The sequence below is a fragment of the Trichechus manatus genome, unplaced genomic scaffold (genome assembly GCF_000243295.1).
Source record: "Trichechus manatus latirostris isolate Lorelei unplaced genomic scaffold, TriManLat1.0 scaffold00021, whole genome shotgun sequence".
Classification (NCBI taxonomy): domain Eukaryota; kingdom Metazoa; phylum Chordata; class Mammalia; order Sirenia; family Trichechidae; genus Trichechus; species Trichechus manatus.
Window position 1 is genome coordinate 10,036,491 of NW_004443957.1, and position 19,163 is coordinate 10,055,653.

At 42.4% G+C, this 19,163-nt stretch overlaps 1 protein-coding gene across 1 annotated transcript; it reads left to right on the plus strand.

Moving 5' to 3' along the window:
• Window positions 1-7,611: 7,611 nt before the first annotated feature.
• Window positions 7,612-19,023, plus strand: PRDX6 (peroxiredoxin 6). The gene is made up of 4 exons (XM_004372945.2): window positions 7,612-7,795; window positions 12,209-12,365; window positions 17,236-17,382; window positions 18,814-19,023. The coding sequence occupies exons 1-4, from the start codon at window positions 7,701-7,703 to the stop codon at window positions 19,006-19,008; spliced, it is 594 nt and encodes a 197-aa protein (XP_004373002.1). The 5' UTR covers window positions 7,612-7,700; the 3' UTR covers window positions 19,009-19,023.
• Window positions 19,024-19,163: the final 140 nt, after the last annotated feature.

The following is a 19,163-nucleotide window of genomic DNA, read 5'->3' on the forward strand; positions in this document are numbered from 1 at the left end:
GAAAAAGAGGTGAGCAGAAAAAAAAAATCACCCTTAACGAGATAGATTGACACAGTGGCTGCAACAACGGGCTCAAGCATAACAACAATCGTGAGGATGGCACAGGATGGAGCAGTGTTTCGTTCTGTTGTACATAGGGTTGCTATGAGTCGGAACCAACTTGATGGCACCTAACAAAGACAAACACATGGGCCTCATTATAATAAGGGATATTTGAGGTGGGTATTGAGGGGCATTCCTCTCTTTTGTCAAGCATTTGCTCCACATGAATGAATTAATTACAAGGTTTTTTTGTTTGTTTGTTTGACATGACTTGACACAAAAAAATGATCTAATCAGATTCTCACTCTTAGGAGTTTCAAATACTGAATATGGAACAAATCAGGCATAAATAATCTCTGGTATTCTCTGCTTTCAGCCAAGATCCATCTGACATCAGGTCCTCTTCTGAATCTGGCTTGAATGTTTGGCAGTTCCCTGTTGATGTACTGCTACAACCATTTTTGAATTATCTTCAGTAAAATTTTACTTGAGTGTGATATTAATGATTTGTTTGATAATTTCTGCTTTCCATTGGATCACTATTCTTTGGAATGGGCACAAATATGGAGCTCTTACAGTTGGTTGGCCAGGTAGCTGTCTTCCAAATTTCTTGGCATAAACGAGTGAGCACTTCCAGCCTTGCAACCATTTTTTGTAACATCTCAACTGGTATTCCATCAGTTCCTGAAGCCTTGTTTTTTGCCAATGTCTTCAGTGCAGTTGGACTTCTTCCTTCAGTATCATCAGTTCTTTATCATATGCTACCTCTTGAAATGGCTGAACGCTGACCAATCCTTTTTGGTATAGTGACTTTGTGTATTCCTTCCATCTTCTTTTGATGCTTCCTGCCTCATTCAATTTTTTACCCATAGAATCCTTCAATATTGCAGCTCGAGGCTTGAATGTTTTTCTTCGGTTCTTTCAGCTTGAGAAATGCCAAGTGTGTTCTTCCCTTTTGGTTTTCTAACTCCAGCTTTTTGCACATTTCATTATAATACTTTTCTTTGTCTTTTCGAGCTGCCCTTTGAAATCTGTTTAGCTCTTTGACTTTATCATTTCTTCCATTCACTTTAGCTACTCGACATTGAAAAGCAACTTTCAGAGTCTCTTCTGACATCCATTTTGGTCTTTTCTTTCTTTCCTGTCTTTTTAATGACCTTTGCTTTCTTCATGTATGATGTCCTTGATGTCATCCCACAACTTGTCTGGTCTTCGGTCATTCATGTTCCATACGTCAAATCTATTCTTGAGATAGTCTCTAAATTCAGGTGGGATATACTCAAGGTCATACTTCGGCTCTATGGACTTGTTCTGATTTTCTTCAGCTTCAGCTTGAACTTGCATATGAGCAATTGATGGTCTGTTCTGAAGTCAACCCCTAGCCTTGTTCTGATTGATGATATTGAGCTTTTCCATCATCTCTCTCTTTCCACAGATGTAGTCAGTTTGATTCCTGTGTATTCCATCCGGCAAAGTCCACATGTATAGTCGCCATTTATGTTGTTGAAAAAAGGTATTTGCAGCGAGGAAGTCATTGGCCTTGAAAAATTCTAACATGCTATCTGCGGAGTCGTTTCTATCACCAAGGCCATGTTTTCCAACTACAGATCCTTCTTCTTCGTTTCCAGCTTTCACATTCCAATCACTAGTAGTTATCAATTCACCTTAATTGCATGTTTGATTAATTTTAGACTGCAAAAGTTGGTAAAACTCTTCAATTTCCTCATCTTTGGCATTAGTGGTTGGTGCATAAATTTGAATAATAGTAGGAGTAATTGGTCTTCCTTGTAAGCGTATGGATATTATCCTATCACTGACAGCGTTATACTTCAGGATAGATCTTGCAATTTTTTTTTGAAGATGAATGTGACACCATTCCTCTTTAATTTGTCATTCCCAGCATAGTAGACCATATGATTGTCTGATTCAAAATGGCCAATACCAGTCCATTTCAGCACCTATCTTCTGGGTAGGGCAGAGATTAAACTTAACTACCTATGAGGGCCAGCAGGGAGAGGGTCTTCCTCTGACTTGGTTTGCATATTAAGTATATGGGAGCATTCTTTACTTTTACAAAGAAATATGCTCCCTCTTGTTTTTTTCTCTGGCATGCTAATGGCAAACATGTACACATATAATAAAAATAAAAAAATCCATTGCTGTGGAGTCAATTCCAACTCATAGTGATCCTATAGTACAGAGAAGAACTTCTCTATAAGGTTTCCAAGGAGTAGCTGGTGGATTCAAACTGTGGACATTTTTGTTAGTAGCCAAGCTCTTAACCACTGCGCCACCAGGGCTCCATACACACACACACACATACACACCTGTGTGTATATATATATATACATATATATGTGTGTATATACAGATATGAAGCTTTCACAAATTTCTGTTTAAAGTCCACTTTGTAAAAATAAATTCTTTTCTTTCTAGCGTGAGGCCTCATATGCTTAACTGAGAGCACACTGGAGAACCGTCTTAACTCACTGTTATGGGTTGAATTGTGTTCCCAAAAACATGTGTGGTAAATCCTAACCCTATAAACTCAAAAAAAAAAAAAAAAATCAAGCCCATTGCCATCAAGTTGATTTTCACTCATAGTGACCCTAGAGGACAGAGTAGAACTGCCCCATAGGGATTCCAAGGCTGTAATCCTTACAGAAGCAGACTGCCACATCTTTCTCCCAAGGAGTGGCTGGTGTGTTCGAACCAATGACAGTTCAGTTAGCAACCAAGCTCTTAACCACTTCGCCACAAGGGCTTCTTGTACCTGCGGTTCTAATCCCAATGGGGAATGGGTTTTTCTTCCTTATGTTAATAAAGCAGTATTAGTGTAGGGTGTGTCTTAAATCAATCTCTTTTGAGATAAGAAAAGAGTAAATTAAGCACTCAGGCACAAAAGGAGGGGAAGATATAGGCCACATGGTTGCCAAAGAATTGGAATAAAAGCTGAAAAGAGAGAAGGACCTTCCCCTAAAACTGTCGCCCTGAATTTGGACTTCTAGCCTCCTAAACTATGAGAAAATAAATTTCTGTTTTTAAAGCCACCTACTTGTGGTATTTCTGTTATAGCAGCACTGCACAACTAAGACACCATTTTCCAAGATATTCCAAGTTGGCTTTTGGCCCTTGGTTACTGTGATGGTTAAGATTGTGTGTCAGCTTGGCTGCGCCATGATTCTTAGTGTTACGTGTGATCACTCCCATGATTGAATCTGCTGTGAGTAGTCAATCAATTGAAAGAGAGTTTCCTTGGGGTTGGGGCCTCCATCCGAATATAAACAGACGTTCTGGCTTTTTGCTTGCTCTGGATCCTTTGGCTGCCTCCTGTTCATCTGACCTCCATTTCTTGGGACTTGAGCTATCAGCTTATCTGCCCATCTTGGAATTTGTCAGTCTTTACAGCCTATGAGCAGAGCCCTGCTTTCCGATCTGCCAATCTTGGGTTCACCAGCCCCTGCAGCTGCGTGAATTGGGAGAAGCCTCTATCCTGATCCACAGACTTGGGACATTCCAGCCTCTACAATCGCGTGAGGTGTTTCTTTAGTATAAATCTCTCTCTATATATATTTATATGCTTTACTGGTTTTGTTTCTCTAGAGAACCCAGCCTAAGACTGTTACTCAACTATTACATCATGCTTTTAAATCTAATCCCTTAACCATTTATTTACATAATTTTTTTCCCTAAAACCACTGGAGGAACATATAAACAGTTTCTTTCAGGGTAAATAGCATTTATGGTGCTTTATTTGGGAAAAGAAGTGTCAGAATTTATTACTCCAAAGCCCTTCTAACAGTTAGTCATCATTCTAGCATTGTAAAAGCTGTTGTTGTTTCATTTTTACTCCCACATTTCCTACTTTGATTTCTTTCTGGATTGTAGAAGTCCTGTAGTAGATATAACAGAGGCAAGTGACCACATTAAACACAAATGCTGGCCATAAGTTCGGCAGAGGGCACAGCATGTTTTCTATCTCAGGGTTCTGCGTGCTGCCCCACTAACATAGCAGTTGATAGCACAGCCTTGATCTGTATGTACAGTTTCCTGTGCCCCAGACCACCTTTTCATTTATATTTTCTAAAAAGGCAATCAAATTTAACTAGTAAGTTTATAAGAATTAAAAAAAAAAAACATAATCCATAATCCCACCATCCTAACATTAATTTTGAGTGTTATATATCTCCTCCCACATGCATAAGAATTTTTACCTATTTATGATTACAACTAGGAACACATTGCTCTTTAACTTCCCAATGGACACAGCAAAAACTTTCCTGTTGTGGCTGCTGAAAGGTAGCCAAATGCTTCCCTAATACTTTGTGCAACCTAACCCGCAGGCTCACTATGTCTAATAGGTCACAAATATTTATCAATAAAACGTGGTCAAACCTCTAGGAGTTCACAATCTACTTAGAGAGACAAACTTCATAATATACCATTGTTCTTCCAAATTGCCATTGCCAATACCTTCAATCTGTCCAAACAGTATGGACAGAACCAGGGGCAGATTATTCACAGGCAAGGTAAGCATGGTGCTGACCTTGCTTAGCAGATCATCTGTAGTGAATAATTTCACTTTTTTTTTTAACCACATCAAAGACTCTGCTTCTAGGTATGGCTGGCATCTGTCTCTCTTGCAACCCCACAGCCCCTTCCTACAGAATCAAAGCCTCTTTACAAATTTACAATTCCTGACAGGGATGGATGACCCAGTAAGCAAGGTATGACAGAGTAGAACTGCCCCATAGGGTTTCCAAAGCTGTAATCTTTATGGGAGCATATCGCCAGGTCTCTTCTCCTTCGGAGTAACTGGTGGGTTTGAACCACTGACCTTTCAGTTAGCAACCGAGTGCTTAACCGTTTAGCCACCAGAGTCATACCAAAAAAAAAAACCCAAACCCATTGCCATTGAGTCAATTCCAACTCATAGCAACCAGAGTCATAGCCCTCTGAAAATCCCTGTAATCATTTCCTTCCTGTCACTTGGAAGATAATTCTAAGGACCTAGAGGTTCTCCCCAACCCTGACATACACCTGAAAACATTTTTTTCTGCTATCAGGGCTTCCACCCTCTATCAAAGTAAATCCTTCCCTTAGCCATTAACTCTCCGTTTTCTGCGTTCTGGTCTTTCCATGGACTGCCTCTCTGCCCCCACCTGTCCTCTTTTCACATTACACTTCTCCATAGCAATTGGGGGAAAATAGCTCTAACTTTTTCACTCTGAAAAGAGGCTCCATCCAAGAGCACCTACCTTCTGTGTAATGCAGAGAAACTCAACTACCTACAAAGGCCAGGCAGGGCAGAGGATCTTCTTCTGATTTTGTTTGCATATTAAGCATATGGGGGTATTCATTGCTTTTACAAAGAAATATGCTCCCTCTTTTTTTTTCTTCCTTGAAACATATGGCCCTTAGTCAATCATTAGTTTTCACAATTTTGACAGAGTTAGGGATACAAGAACTCCTAATTCTACTACAAGAAACTTACAGTACAAGAGGTGGGGGAGCTTCTGAATAGATAGAGCGTATGTATGTGTTGTCTGGAGTCCCTGGGTGGTGCAAACGGTTAACTGTTAGACTACTAACCAAAAGGTTGGTGATTGCTGTAGGGGAAAAACATCACAGAGTTTAGTAAACCAAAAAGAAAGTTTTATTCGGCATATATTCAAAGGGGCAAAAGCGGGAAACGGACAACCATGCTGCCAGAGGGATGCCCACCCAAGTCCAAGGAAATATCACAGCACAGACAAAAGTGGAGAAACAGACAAGCATGCTGCTAGAGACACATCTGTCCAAGTCCAAAGAACGTTACGGAATAGGCAAGAATGGGAAAACGGACAAGCATGCTGCCACAGCCACGTCTGCCCGAGTCCAAGGAACAGTTACAGAGCCATCAGTGTATATCAACACCACAAAATGGGTAGAATCACTGAAAGCGTCACTTTTTCACTGATTGGCTAGAAATTGTAACCTTACATTTTGAATCGTCTTTCTTAACAATCATTGGTACGGGTTTCAGTTACAAAAGTCAGGAGGGTCTTCACCGGTCCAACAAATTCCTATTCACTAAATGTTAATAGAACAAGACAAAAGGTGAGAAGTCCTTTGGGTTAGGTTTTATTGCCCTTTTATGAAAACTTTCTTAAGATATTTCTGAGATTGTCCCATCTGTTGTCTTATCTCAGGGCCCAGTTGATGCGTCCTTGTGAGTCCTTGTGAGCCCAGCTCCAGCTGGGTCACATTCTGTATGCTCAGGGACAGGGAATAATAACTCCAATATTATTTCCTAAATCACTGGTTCATGCAATAACTCTTGCTTTGCCTACTATGTGCTAGGCAGTATGTGCTAAGAGTACTTTACTACATTATCCTGGAAGCTTTTCCAGACCACCCAATCCAAAGCAGTCCCCTAGTCACTTTCTAGCACATCACCTTATTTTAATCCTCTGCATAATTAAATACTTCTCTGAACTGAATAGGACTTATTGCTATCTAAAATGTTCTTGTTTAATTATGTACTTCCTGTCTGTCCTCTGTCTAGTGAGGGACGAGAAAGCTCCATTAGAGTAGGCATCTTGTCTACCTTATGCTTGGCACATAGAAAGCACATAAATGAATGTAAACCTCTACCTCCCTGGGGGAAAACCTAGTGGCATAGTGGTTTAAGAACTAGGGCTGCTAATCCAAACGAGGGCAGTTCGAATCCACCAGGCCCTCCTTGGAAACTCTATGGGGCAGTTCTACTCTGTCCTATAGGGTTGCTCTGAGTCGGAATCCACTCCACTTGGCAGCGGGTTTGGGTTTATTTTTGGACCTCCCTTGGTGGCAGAATTGATTTGCACACGGTAGGTCTCAAGAAATATGTTTTAAACTTTATATCTAGACTTCATTAAAACTGTGTTGACTATTTTATGGTTCATAATGAACTCTGGGATGGGGGAAAGTTTATTCCCCCTGACGTGGGTCCGAGAATTTCTGCTGCAATAAGCCACTTCCTCTGACATAAGGTCTGCCACATGTCTCAGTCTTGCCACATCCGCTGATTGAGAACACACTCATCAAAGCTAGGCTGGCTGGCGTGGTCAGGACTCCAGACGTTCCTTACAGAAGGGCTGGGAGGACGGGTGGCCCGATCTCAGTCGGGAATCAGACGCGAGGAGGTGTGCAGGACGGTCTACGCGGACCCGCGTGGCTCCCCCGGGGGACGTGCTCCACTTGCCCGGATATACCCGCCCCAGCGATCCTCCGCCTTAGGACTCCCCTTCCCATGGCGTTTCGCTTCCTTTCACCGCCAAAACCCAAAAGCCCTGCAATGTCAAGCTCTGTACACCCCAAGCATCCTGTCGCAACGTCACTGAACCTTCGTCAAGCTAACGCAGACCCGAGCTACCGCACACAGTCCGCCAGTAGATTCCGCGCCCTCGGCCCCTAGCTCCACCCAGTCGGGTCCCACCTCCCGCCTACGCCAGCCGCGGCCCCGCCCACCGCTCCCGGGCCCACCCTGTTCCTGCCCCGCCCCTCGCTCCTGCCCCCGCAGGCCCCGCCCCGCTTACTCCGCCGCTAAAGGGGACCGCCGCTTCTTTTCGCCAGAACTAGCCGGCTGGTTGCTGCCTCAGCTGTGCCCCCTCATCCTCCGCGTCACCGCTGCCGCCATGCCTGGAGGTCTGCTTCTTGGGGACAAGGCCCCCAACTTCGAGGCCAACAGCACTGTCGGCCGTATCCGTTTCCATGACTATCTGGGAGACTCGTAAGTGGCCACCTCGTAACCCTGTCCTGCCTCTGGCTACGCCCGAGCTCGGAGGAGCCTTCTGTATTTCTTCTCCGTTCCGTCCTCCCACTCCTCAGCCCCTGCGCGCCGCGCCGCCTGCCTCCTCCCCGCACCGGTCCCCGCTCGTGCCTCTTGCCGTGTGACTAATGTCCGCGTTGCTGGGGGCGGCGGCCCTCCGCCTTCCCTGCGTCGGCCACTGGGTCCCCACAAGGCTCCCGGCGTGGCTGGGCTGGCCGGGACAGAGGGGGAGGGGTGGGAGCACGTCCTGGGAACGGAGGCTGGTGCGGAGGAGGGTTTGCTTTCCGTTTTACTCGCTTTGGTCAACTGCTGGTAGAGTGGTCCGGCCAAGGCCCGGTGGGGGCAGGGGCGGGGCGGAATCAGCGGTCACTTTCCGGGACTAGTGCCCGGGGTAGCACCCACCCTCTCTCCCTCCGTTCTGGAATTTGTTCCCTGGGGAAGATGGGTGCCTAAGGCCAGAGCCAGAGGACACAAATGCTGGCCATAAGTTCGGCAGAGGGCACAGCATGTTTTCTATCTCAGGGTTCTGCGTGCTGCTGTAGTTATTTGCAGGCTGCTGGGCACAACATGTAAAAATTTAAGCCCACCATCTGCCAACTAAGTGGCTGAAAGACTTTTTGTCCAGAGCCTCCTCCAGTGGTCAGGATATAACAGCTTTGGGAGGAACCGAGAGTACTGTGTATGCAGGTGTGTCTTTCATTCCAGAACTTGTAACACTTTGAGGAAAGGACTTTCTGCGGTGATTGAACTGCAGTGACCTCTTCTTGCCCCCGTAGGCCATTGCAGGCGCCAGGACACGTGGCACCTCCTTGCTTTGAGACCCTTTTGTTTCCCCCACTGGTTTGTCCCGCATTGCCCCCGCTCCCTTATTCCTTGCTTCCAACGTATGACCTTGCTGGTGATAGCCAAGTCGCTGACCCATGATCTGGCCTGGCAGTCATACCATTACAACTAGGAGAAAATTGGTGCCACTCTTGTTCTATAGCTCCTGAATCAGCATACTTTGAGTTGCTTAGTTTATATTATGGTTCAGGAGTTCCAGTGACTCCACTGCGTGGTGCTCCTAGGCCTGGTGTTTCCTCTCCAGTTTGTATGCTTTTTATACCCAGCAGTGGCGCAGTGGTTAAGAGCTGGCTGCAGACCAAAAGGTCAGCAGTTCAAACCACCAGCCACTCCTTGGAAACCCTATGGGGGCAGTTATATTCTACCTGTAGGGCCGCTGAGTCGGAATCGACTCCACAGCAACAGGTTTTTTGTATCCGGGGAAAGAGAGAGAGAGAGAAGTTTATGAGGTTAATCGACAATCGGACAGGGCTGTGCAGAGAGCCTGGGAGAAATTTTTACAGATCAGTCCATAAAATACAAAGTCCTACAAGAACTCTTGGCTTGTATGGATTAAAGATAAATGTTAACACAAAGCATATTTACTATCGCAATAATTTAAATATTGTCACTATTTAAGGTAACCATACTATTTTGATTTCTTGTTGTTTATTGCCCTCTGAATCTATCTCAGTTTGGTTAGAAGTGGTACCTTCCCAAGGATCCAGTAGAAAGATGAGAAAAATATCTGCATCTATAAACAAATAATATACTAGTCTGCCTAGGGTCAGATATGGTATAATATACCTGCACTCATCCCCGTGTATCATTATTATGATACATGGATTTTTATCTAATAAATTTTCCAGCTCTGTCCTTTATATGATCTCTTTTCAGACTGTCAATTTTTAATCCATGTATTGGGGCGGAGGATTTAAAATAATTTGAAACATAACTGGTATCTATCTACCCCTGACAATTGCAAAAAAACTAAAGACGTTTGAGTGCTGCCTTTGGTGAATTTATTGAGTCTTATCACTGTTTCTGTACTATGCTTGTATGTGATAGAAACAGCTTCTCCATAGTACACCTTCACCAAACAAAGCATGCATTTTCTGGGAAGTTAGTAGTTGGGGACCCTTCCCTTAAAGGAGGAAACCTTTAGTCTTTTGAAAATGAGGAAGGAAGGCAATGGGATAATGTAACTGAGTTACTCTTAAGAGCAGCAGTAGGGAGCCTTAGAGGGTAAGGCAGACCAAGACAAGACCTTCTTAGAGTTTATCCTATTTTTAACCATGTGGTAAACTAGAGTTTGGGTTCTGAGGGAAGGGAGGATGTGAAGTGACTTAAAGCCAGTTCCTTAGTATTATTCAACAGAATCGTCTGTCTTAGTTGTCTAGTGCTGCTATAACAGAAATACCACAAGTGGATGGCATTAACAAACAGAAATTTATTCTCTCACAGTCTAGGAGGCTAGAAGTCCAAGTTCAGGGTGCCAGCTCCAGGAGAAGGCTTTCTCTGTCAGGTCTGGAGGAAGGTCCTTGTCATCAATCTTCCCCGGGACTAGGAGCTTCTCAGGGCAGGGACCCCATGTCCAAAGGATGCACTGTTCTCCTGGCTCTTGTTTCTTGGTGGTATGAAGTCCCCATGTCTCTGCTTTCTTCTCTCTTTTATATCTCAAAAGAGATTGACTTAAGACACAACCTAATCTTATAGATTGAGTCCTGCCTCATTAACATAACTGCCTCTAATCCTGCCTCATTAACATAGAGGTAGGATTTACAACACATAGGAAAATCACATCAGATGACAAAATGGTGGATAATCACACAGTACTGGGAATCATGGCCTAGCCAAGTTGACAGATATTTGGGGGAGACACAATTCAATCCATGACACTCTCTATTAAATCAATAGAAAGAGAACTAACTATTCTAATTCATTGCCTTTTTAACAATACAGGAAGAAACACCCTGTTCCATCTCTTCTCTCCATCTGGAGACTGTCTCTTAAGTCTCATTTGACCCTTAAATAGCTCCTTTTCCGTAGAATCTCAGGCCTAGATTTTACTCATAGCTAGATTCTTTATTTCAAAAGGTATGTTGTTAATTGTGTGCCATCAGGTCAATTCCAACTCAGGTGACCCTATAGGACAGAGTAGAACTGCCTTGTAGGGTTTCCAAGGCTGTAATCTTTATGGGAGCAGATCACCAGGTCTTCTCACACGAAGCCACAGCTGGTTTCAAACTGCTGACCTTTCAGTTAACAACCAAGTGCTTAACCATTGTGCCACCAGGGCTTCTCTCAAAAGGTATATGTTCCTCTTATTGCCCTTTTTAAAAAAAATAAACATACCACAAACACCTCCACAATCTGAAAATATTACCTTTTTCTCCCCAGTCTTAACATATAGACCCCTCCATCCTTGTTATAAGAAGGGCTTTTCGTTTCCTGACACCTTGGGTTTTGAGTGACAGACGTAGTTGAGAATAATGCGCCCTTATCTCTGCTTCCTTCTGTGTACTCAGGGAAACTCAGCAAGCTTTGGCGAGGTCAGCTTGGCATCTTGGCTAGATTTAGTGATCTACAAATTTAGGATCCTACCTCAGTGTTGTAAGTGGATGGAAGTGTGGAGACTGGGTGTTAAGTTTTCCTTTTCAGTCGATATAATAGTTTCTTTTGCCCAAGAAAAAGAAACGGTAGTCCAAAGGTTTTTGGTAACTTTTAGCTTGAAACATGCTAGTCATCTATACAAGTTTCACTTTAGACAACAATGACTTAGATATTAGTATTTACTAAGAATCTGTAGCTGTAGAAATCTATATTGTAGTCTGTCGGTTGTCTACCTGCTTGGCCTGAGACAAGAAGAAAAAGAAACTGCAGGTGAAGAGAGAGGTAAAATTGTTAAAGTGCTGTTCTTTTGTTAGGGACAAATATTGGGTGTCCTGTTTGGCAGGTTAGATCAGTAGAGTAGTTTTACACAAGAATTTGTATCCATTCACTCCAAAGAAGCCAAGTGTCAACCTTAATTTTATGTACAAATAGAGCATGGAAACCTCTTTATTTCCAGTTACATAATCTGTTCATTACTGCAGTCAGGCATTTGTTTGGATTCAGAGCATGTTGGGACATCCATTATTGGAGCTGAATGTCAGAGTTTCTGTGCTTAGGAAAAAATGCAGAAGAGGGTCAGAAGGAGAAAAAAAGGTATTTCAATAAGCTACTTGGTTTGAGTAGCACAGGTTATATTAGCTGAAAAGGAGTCAGGGTGGCCCCGTAGTTATTAAAGGAGGCAACACCCCTAAATCACAATCTTTTTAAATATTTGTATCTTGAATTTCATACCTCTGATTGAATTGGGCTGTGAACATAGGCTTTTCTGGAGGTAATAAGGTTGAAAAGCATCCCTCAAAAGAAAAGTTTAAATGTCTTCATGAATATTCATTTAAAAAAGAAAATGCCTATCTTGATCCAGGAATTGTGACTTCTCACTGTGCAGGATGTTAGTTGCCTCTTCATTCAGTTGTGACCTTTTCCGTCATTTCATTTCAGATGGGGCATTCTCTTCTCCCACCCTCGGGACTTTACCCCAGTGTGCACCACGGAGCTTGGCAGAGCTGCAAAGCTGGCACCAGAATTTGCCAAGAGGAATGTTAAGATGATTGCCCTTTCAATAGACAGTGTTGAAGACCATCTTGCCTGGAGCAAGGTAGAGTACCAGTGGCATGTGGTCAGGGCTGGGAACCAGTTCCTTCTAGTTCAAACCCCTGCTGAGAATTTGCATTTCTAACAAGTTCCTTGCTGAGAGTTTGCATTTCCACTGCAGATATACTGAATCAGAATCTACATTTTAACAAGATCCCCAGGTGATTCTTGTGTATAACTTCCTGGGAAATTGTTAGAAATGCAAATTCTCATCAGGAGTTAGAATCAGAACTAACAGGTTCGAAGCCCTGCATGTACTTTGAGCCTGAGGTTATAGGTTATAGAGAGTAGCTTGGTTTATGAGGTGAAGGTACAAGTAAACTTCAGGTTCAACCTTCACTGATTATTTGAAAATCTGTCTTAGACTGCATAGTGACCTCCACATTGCTAAATCCAACGATCAGTTCTCAACCCTCATCTTTGTTGGCCTACCAGTAGCATTCAACCCAAATGATCACTCAGTTGATCCTGAAGCTTCCAGGGCATCGCATCTCTTACTATTCCTTCTCAGGCCCTTGGGTTGATTCTTCATCTCCCAACTCCTAATTCATGCTGGAGTTACCCCAAAGTCATTTCCTAGACATCTTCTCTTTTCTGTCTACACTATTTCCCTTGGTGAGCTCATCCACTCACATTTTCAAAAACTGTCTACATGCTGTGATTCCCAAATTTCCATCTCACGGCCAGACTTTCCTGGCTTCCAAACTGGTATAACCACCGCTTCCTTGGTATCACCTCTGGGCTGTCCAGTCATCTTAAACCCTGCATGTCCAAAACTGGGCTCCTATTCTTTATCCCAGGGTCTTACATATCTCAGGTAATGGCAACTGCATTTTTTTAAGTTGCTCAGGCTAAAAATTCAGGAGGCGTCGTTAACTCCTATTGGTTTTTCACATCATATATCTGATTCATCAGCAAGCTTGTTGGCTCCACCTTCAAAATATAGCCAGAATTATAGTTGGACGGCTCCTCTCACCCCTGGTATCTGTGTGGCTTGCCCTCACTTCTTGTGGGTCTCTACTCAAATGACACCTCATTAAGGTCCTCCTTGGCTTCCTTGTCTAAATTATAAGTCCCCTCCACAGTTCCTATTCCCCTTTGATTAATTTTCCTTCCTAGCACTTGTCACCATCTAAATTATTCTGCATATTGCTTGTTTCATTTGTTTGTCTCTCCCCACCAGCGTGTAGGGTGTCCAGCAGGGCAGAGTCTGGTTTTGTGCACTACTGGAACAGTGCTTGTTACTCAGTACATCCTAGGCACTCAGTCCATATTTGCTGAATGAATGAAGTTATTGTCTACTTCCAGCAAAAGAATTTACTTGGACTGTAATTTGGCTGCCTAAACTTGCTTGAGAACATTTTAAGGACTTTGTTGCAATGTACTACTAAATAAGAGTAGCAAACTTTTGAGAAATGCTTACTGTGTACTAGGCATTATGTCAAGCACTTCACACACAACTGAATAAAACATATTATTTTACTGACTTGTGCGTTGGTGACCTGGGGCTACATCCCATGGCCATTTCATAGCAGTTAATCCTAAGTGTATAGGAAGAAGCATGCATAGGAGAAAAAACCACTGCCTTCGAGTTGATTCCAACTCATAGCATTCCTGTACGACAGAGTAGAACTGCCCCATAGGGGTTTCCAAGGCTGTAAATCTTTATGGAAGCAGACTGCCACATCTTTCTTCCGTGGAGCAGCTGTTGGGTTCAAAAGGGAAGGGCAGTTCTAGTGCTCTTAGGATAGTTTTTTTTTTCATTGCTTATATTTGGCAGTGAATGTTAACTGGCATCTCTGCAGTATTTAATGGGCAGTTTCTCATTAGAGCCTAGCAGCAGCCCCTTAAGGGAGGTATATAGGTTTTTCCCTCTGTGTTTTTTTTTGCTCGGAGTTGGAGGGGACTTGTTCAAGGTTGCCTGGCTAGAAAATGATGGCAATCTGATTTGAACCTCAAACTAATGTTCTTTTTGGTAATAGATGGCAGTGACTAGAAATTAGCCTGATTTAGGATAGACTGAAAGGTGCCCTAATGGTGCTCTGCTGGTACAGTGGTTAAGAGCTACGGCTGCTAACCAAAAGGTCAACAGTTTGAATCCACCAGCTGCTCCTTGGAAACCCTGTGGGGCAGTTCTGCTCTGTCCTGTAGCGTCGCCTGTGAGTTGGAATCGACTCGATGGCAACAGGTTTTAATGGTGCTAACAGTTAAACACTCAGCTGCTAACCAAAAGGTTGACAGTTTGAACTCACCCAGCAGTTCCACAGGAAAGGGTCCTGGTGATCTGCTTATGCAAAGATTACATCAAGAAGATCTTATGGGGCAGTTTTACTCTGTCACATGGGGTCATTATGAGTCAGAGTTGACTCAACAGCACCTGACAACAACAATAGAATACAGGAGTCTCTGGGTGGCACGAATGGTTAAGTGCTCGACTACTAACTGAAAGATTAGTAGCTCAGACCCACCCAGAGGTGCCTCAGAAGAAAGGTCTGGCAATCTGCTTCTGAAAGGTCACAGCCTTGAAAACCCTATAGAGCAGTTCTATTCTGCAGTGCATGGGGTCACCATGAGTTGGAATCAACTCAGTGGCAGCTAGGTTTTTTTTGTTTTGTTTTGTTTTAGCATAAAATACAGCCAAACCATGTGGTTCTTTTTTGTTTATGGCTATTGTATAATGCCTATCATGGAACTGGCAGGGCTGACTAACAATCGGTTGCAGGGTTAGCAATAATTACAATGTTGTCACTGAAGAAAGAGTTTATAGCCCATTATGTAATACTTTTTAAAGTATAGGAGCATGACCAGATTCGTTTAAGCCGTCTTAGAAGTTTTCAAAATTGTGATTGCGTTATTAGGAAACAAGTTCCAACCATCAGAAGCAGTGCCGAAACTGACATACAGCTGGTTATATATGAAACCTCAAGTTGCCTCTAGCATGAAGCCACATTATTACTTAGTCATGTTGCCTTGATAGGCAGCCAGTAACAGCAGAAGGGAAGTTGAGATTAATTTGTTGCTGTCCGTTTCAAAGTTTATAAATGAGGGAGAAATAGGTGTGGCTAATTGCCTTCATAAACAACTGCCTCCTTTGCCATGAGACCAGAGGGACTAAATGGTACCTGGCTACCATTACTGAACATTTTGATGAATGATTCTATAGCAGAATCCTGCTCCAAAGGGGGAAAATGCAGAACAGAATTTAAAATTCTCATGGACGCCAGACTTTCTGAATGAACCCCTGAAATTTAGTGCCCTCAGATAATCTTTAAACCTTAAGCCAAAAATATCCCCTAAAGTCTTCTTAAAACCAAACAGTAGTTTAACTAGTAAAAAAGTCTGCCTTGAACATTATGCTTTTTTAAAAACTATCTATGTATATGGGATCAAATTGACAAACAGCAACTCGAAAGATTAGATACGAACCTTAGGGGCCAGTGAGTTTATGTTAATGGGGGAGGAACAACTCAGAAAAAGAGGGTGAGAATGGTTGCACAACTTGAAGAATGTAATCAATGTCACTGAATTGTACATGTGGAAACTATTGAATCGGTGTGTTGTCCTGTGTATATTCTCAACAACAACAAAATGAATAAAATTTAAGAAAAAAAGATAATGGATTAAAAAAAGCTTATAATTGCCACTTCAATCCTGTCATGTCTCTGCTGAGCAATCCATATGCCGTCAACCCCAATTTTACTTTCAAGACTCCCCTTAATATGTAGCCCTTATTCCAATTTTAACTCCTCTTTTGCATTACTTCCGCCAACTCTACCTGGCTAGGTTCCTCACTGTCAGTAGTTTATGCTGATTTGCCTACATGCTGCCATTAATTTTCTGCCCTTGAAATGTCTTTCTTTCTCCCCTGTGAAAAATCTTACCCATCACCCTTCAGGGGGCCAGGTAGAAGTCCTACTTCTTTCTCAGTCGTTCCTAACTCATCGGCCCTCCATTCGGAGATGTCAGTAAACTTCAGCATTTACAGTCTGCCATTGAATTATCACAGGTTTGTGTTTGCTGTTGCTTCATAAAGGAATCATCTAACCAAATTAGAAGTTCCATTGAAGCCAGGAACTGTGTCTTACTCATCTGTGTTTCACATGTACTTAACACAGTACTTAGCCCACCTTAAGTACTATATCAATGCTTGATTAATGAAGCTAGATTTTTTTTTCCCCAAAAAAAGCTTCCAGGGATAGGAAAAGTAGAAATGAGTAAATGAGTTGAAGTTTTATTAGGGGAGGAGAGCACAGTATTTTCCTTTAGTCCAGATTTTAAGTGCTTGGTTTTTCTGTGTGGATTTCACCCTAGTATAAGTTTACCTCTGCCATTTCATCCATGAGAGATTTACCTTTGACTTACCCCTAACATACACATTCAACTCTCCATTCTTGTGTTTGCTTTATGTTTTGTGATTTTTTTTTTTTCATTTCCTGATACCTGTTTTATACAGAATTTTCTTTGCATATGGCATTATTTCCAGGTGTGATGGATGTAATGAACCCATTGTTTCTGCTGGTCTTTATAACATTTGGGTACCCAGAGGAACCTTGGATTGTGGACTAACTACATTATTCAGCCTTTGAAGGGTTTACTGCTGCTTTCTAAAGGCAGTAAAAGCATGTCAAATTTTAAGAGAATTGGGTGTAAAAGGGCTTTAGTGTCCATGGTTACGACCTAAGTCCTATACCCTTTTATTTCTGACAGTGAATATTTGGGATGAGGAGTGTTTATTTTATTATTAAAGTTGCTTAGAGAAAATTATTATGATTTTCGTCCTCATCCCTGTCTTGCAGGCTTATGGCTTTTAACCAGCTAAATTCAGAGGATGTATCTGGTTTAGAGTTCTCTCTCACCTTTCACCTGCATTTCAGGATATCAATGCATACAATGGTGAAGAGCCCACAGAAAAGTTACCTTTTCCCATCATCGATGATAAGAATCGAGACCTTGCCATCCTCTTGGGCATGCTGGACCCAGCGGAGAAGGATGAAAAGGGCATGCCTGTGACGGCTCGTGTGGTGAGTCTTAGAAATGTACTATATGGTCTGCGTGACTGACCAGGCTATGTATCTGTATATAAGTGCTTGGACCAACTAGAGGAAACGTGGAAATATCTCATTATGGTATAACTGTGTATTGGTCCTAATCTCACCGATTATCTGTAATGGCAGTGCAAGGTGGTTGAATCTTTCAACTAAATTGTTAAACTGCTTAATTCATAGCTAGTGGAAATCTACATAAAAATAAGTAGTTTTTCCTCAGAGATCATCTAGAAATGAGAAGTGTTTTCTATAGCTTTCCTGATGGCCCTCTCTTTAAAGTGATGGGCCATTTCCTTCTCCCTAAAGCAGATCTGTTTTTTAACTTTTTAAAAAAAATATTTGTTTTTGGTGTCAGTAGCCACAACCAAACATATATCCATTCACATTTTCTTCATCAACAGTTCAGTCACATTGGTGACATACTTCACACTGTGTCACCATTCTCATTGTCTCTACCTAGATTGTTTCATTACCATTAATTTAGGCTCTCTGCCCCTTTAAAGTTATCATCTGTGCTTTAGATTAACTGTTAGGTTGTGTTTTTTAACTCTTACAGGTTCTGTCCTCTACCCATTAGAGAACAGATAGGGCTTCCAACCGGTTCAAACCAGTTCAGTCATGGCCAACAAAGCGAGACAGGAACAGATCCAAAGTTTTATAATTTGGCAGATTCAGCACGGTACCAGAATGGGAAAAATTATGGGTCAAAGCCCTGGAATAGGAGATTCAGAAGAGGCATAGTGAGCCCTTTTAGGAGCCTGATGTGTGAGATTGGATTATTGGCAGGACTGTAGGAGAGCAACACACATTCAAAGTAGCAGAGTCAGCCGCCATCTTTGAGCAGGGCAGCACTACTTCAAACTGTGCTCAAAATCCAAGGGCAAGAGATTTGGTTGTTATGCAATGCGTATGCTGCCCTTGTTCTCTAATAGGGAGATTAAGTTTCTAACGGCTTCAACCCGTAATTTTTCCTGTTTCGGATATCTTTCCAGTTCACCATAACTTTAAAAATCCATGACTGAGCCGGGCGGAACTGGTTCGAAGCTGTGGAACAAACCCAGTCCCTCATCTGCATAAATGTACAACTATTTAAGGCCCACTGTCAACTCCCATTAGTGTTATTTTGATGATAATCTTTCTAGTTTGCAGATTTTGACCTAGTACCTTTCTTTCCTGGGGCTGTTTATGGATTAATTTGCATCTCAGTTTTCTCAGCCAGAACCAAATACAATTCCTTTCTGAATTTAGAAAAATAATAATAGAGAAGAAAACTATACTCCAGCCACTCAGATTAAGTTTGCTGTATCCTTGATTTTTACATTTTTCATGACTGCAGCATTTTCTAAGTGGCTTTACTGTAAAAAAAACACACCAGGAACTCTGTGTATGCCTTTCTGTGCTTTGCAGGTGTTTATTTTTGGTCCTGATAAGAAACTGAAGCTGTCGATCCTCTATCCAGCTACCACTGGAAGGAACTTTGATGAGATTCTCAGAGTAGTTATCTCTCTCCAGCTGACAGCAGAAAAGAGGGTTGCCACCCCGGTTGATTGGAAGGTAAATAATGTTAAGAGGGCTGATACTCAGCTTGCCTGGAAGGTATGAGGGGCCGCTCCAGAAAGGACCACTTCACAGTCTGTGTTACCTGGGGCTCTGTGTCTGGCAAGCAAGTTCACTGGGAGGGCTTTTCCCCGTGGCTGAGTTTAAGATTTACTGAGAGGACATTTTTAAATCTTTAACACCTTTTATGTAAAATCTGA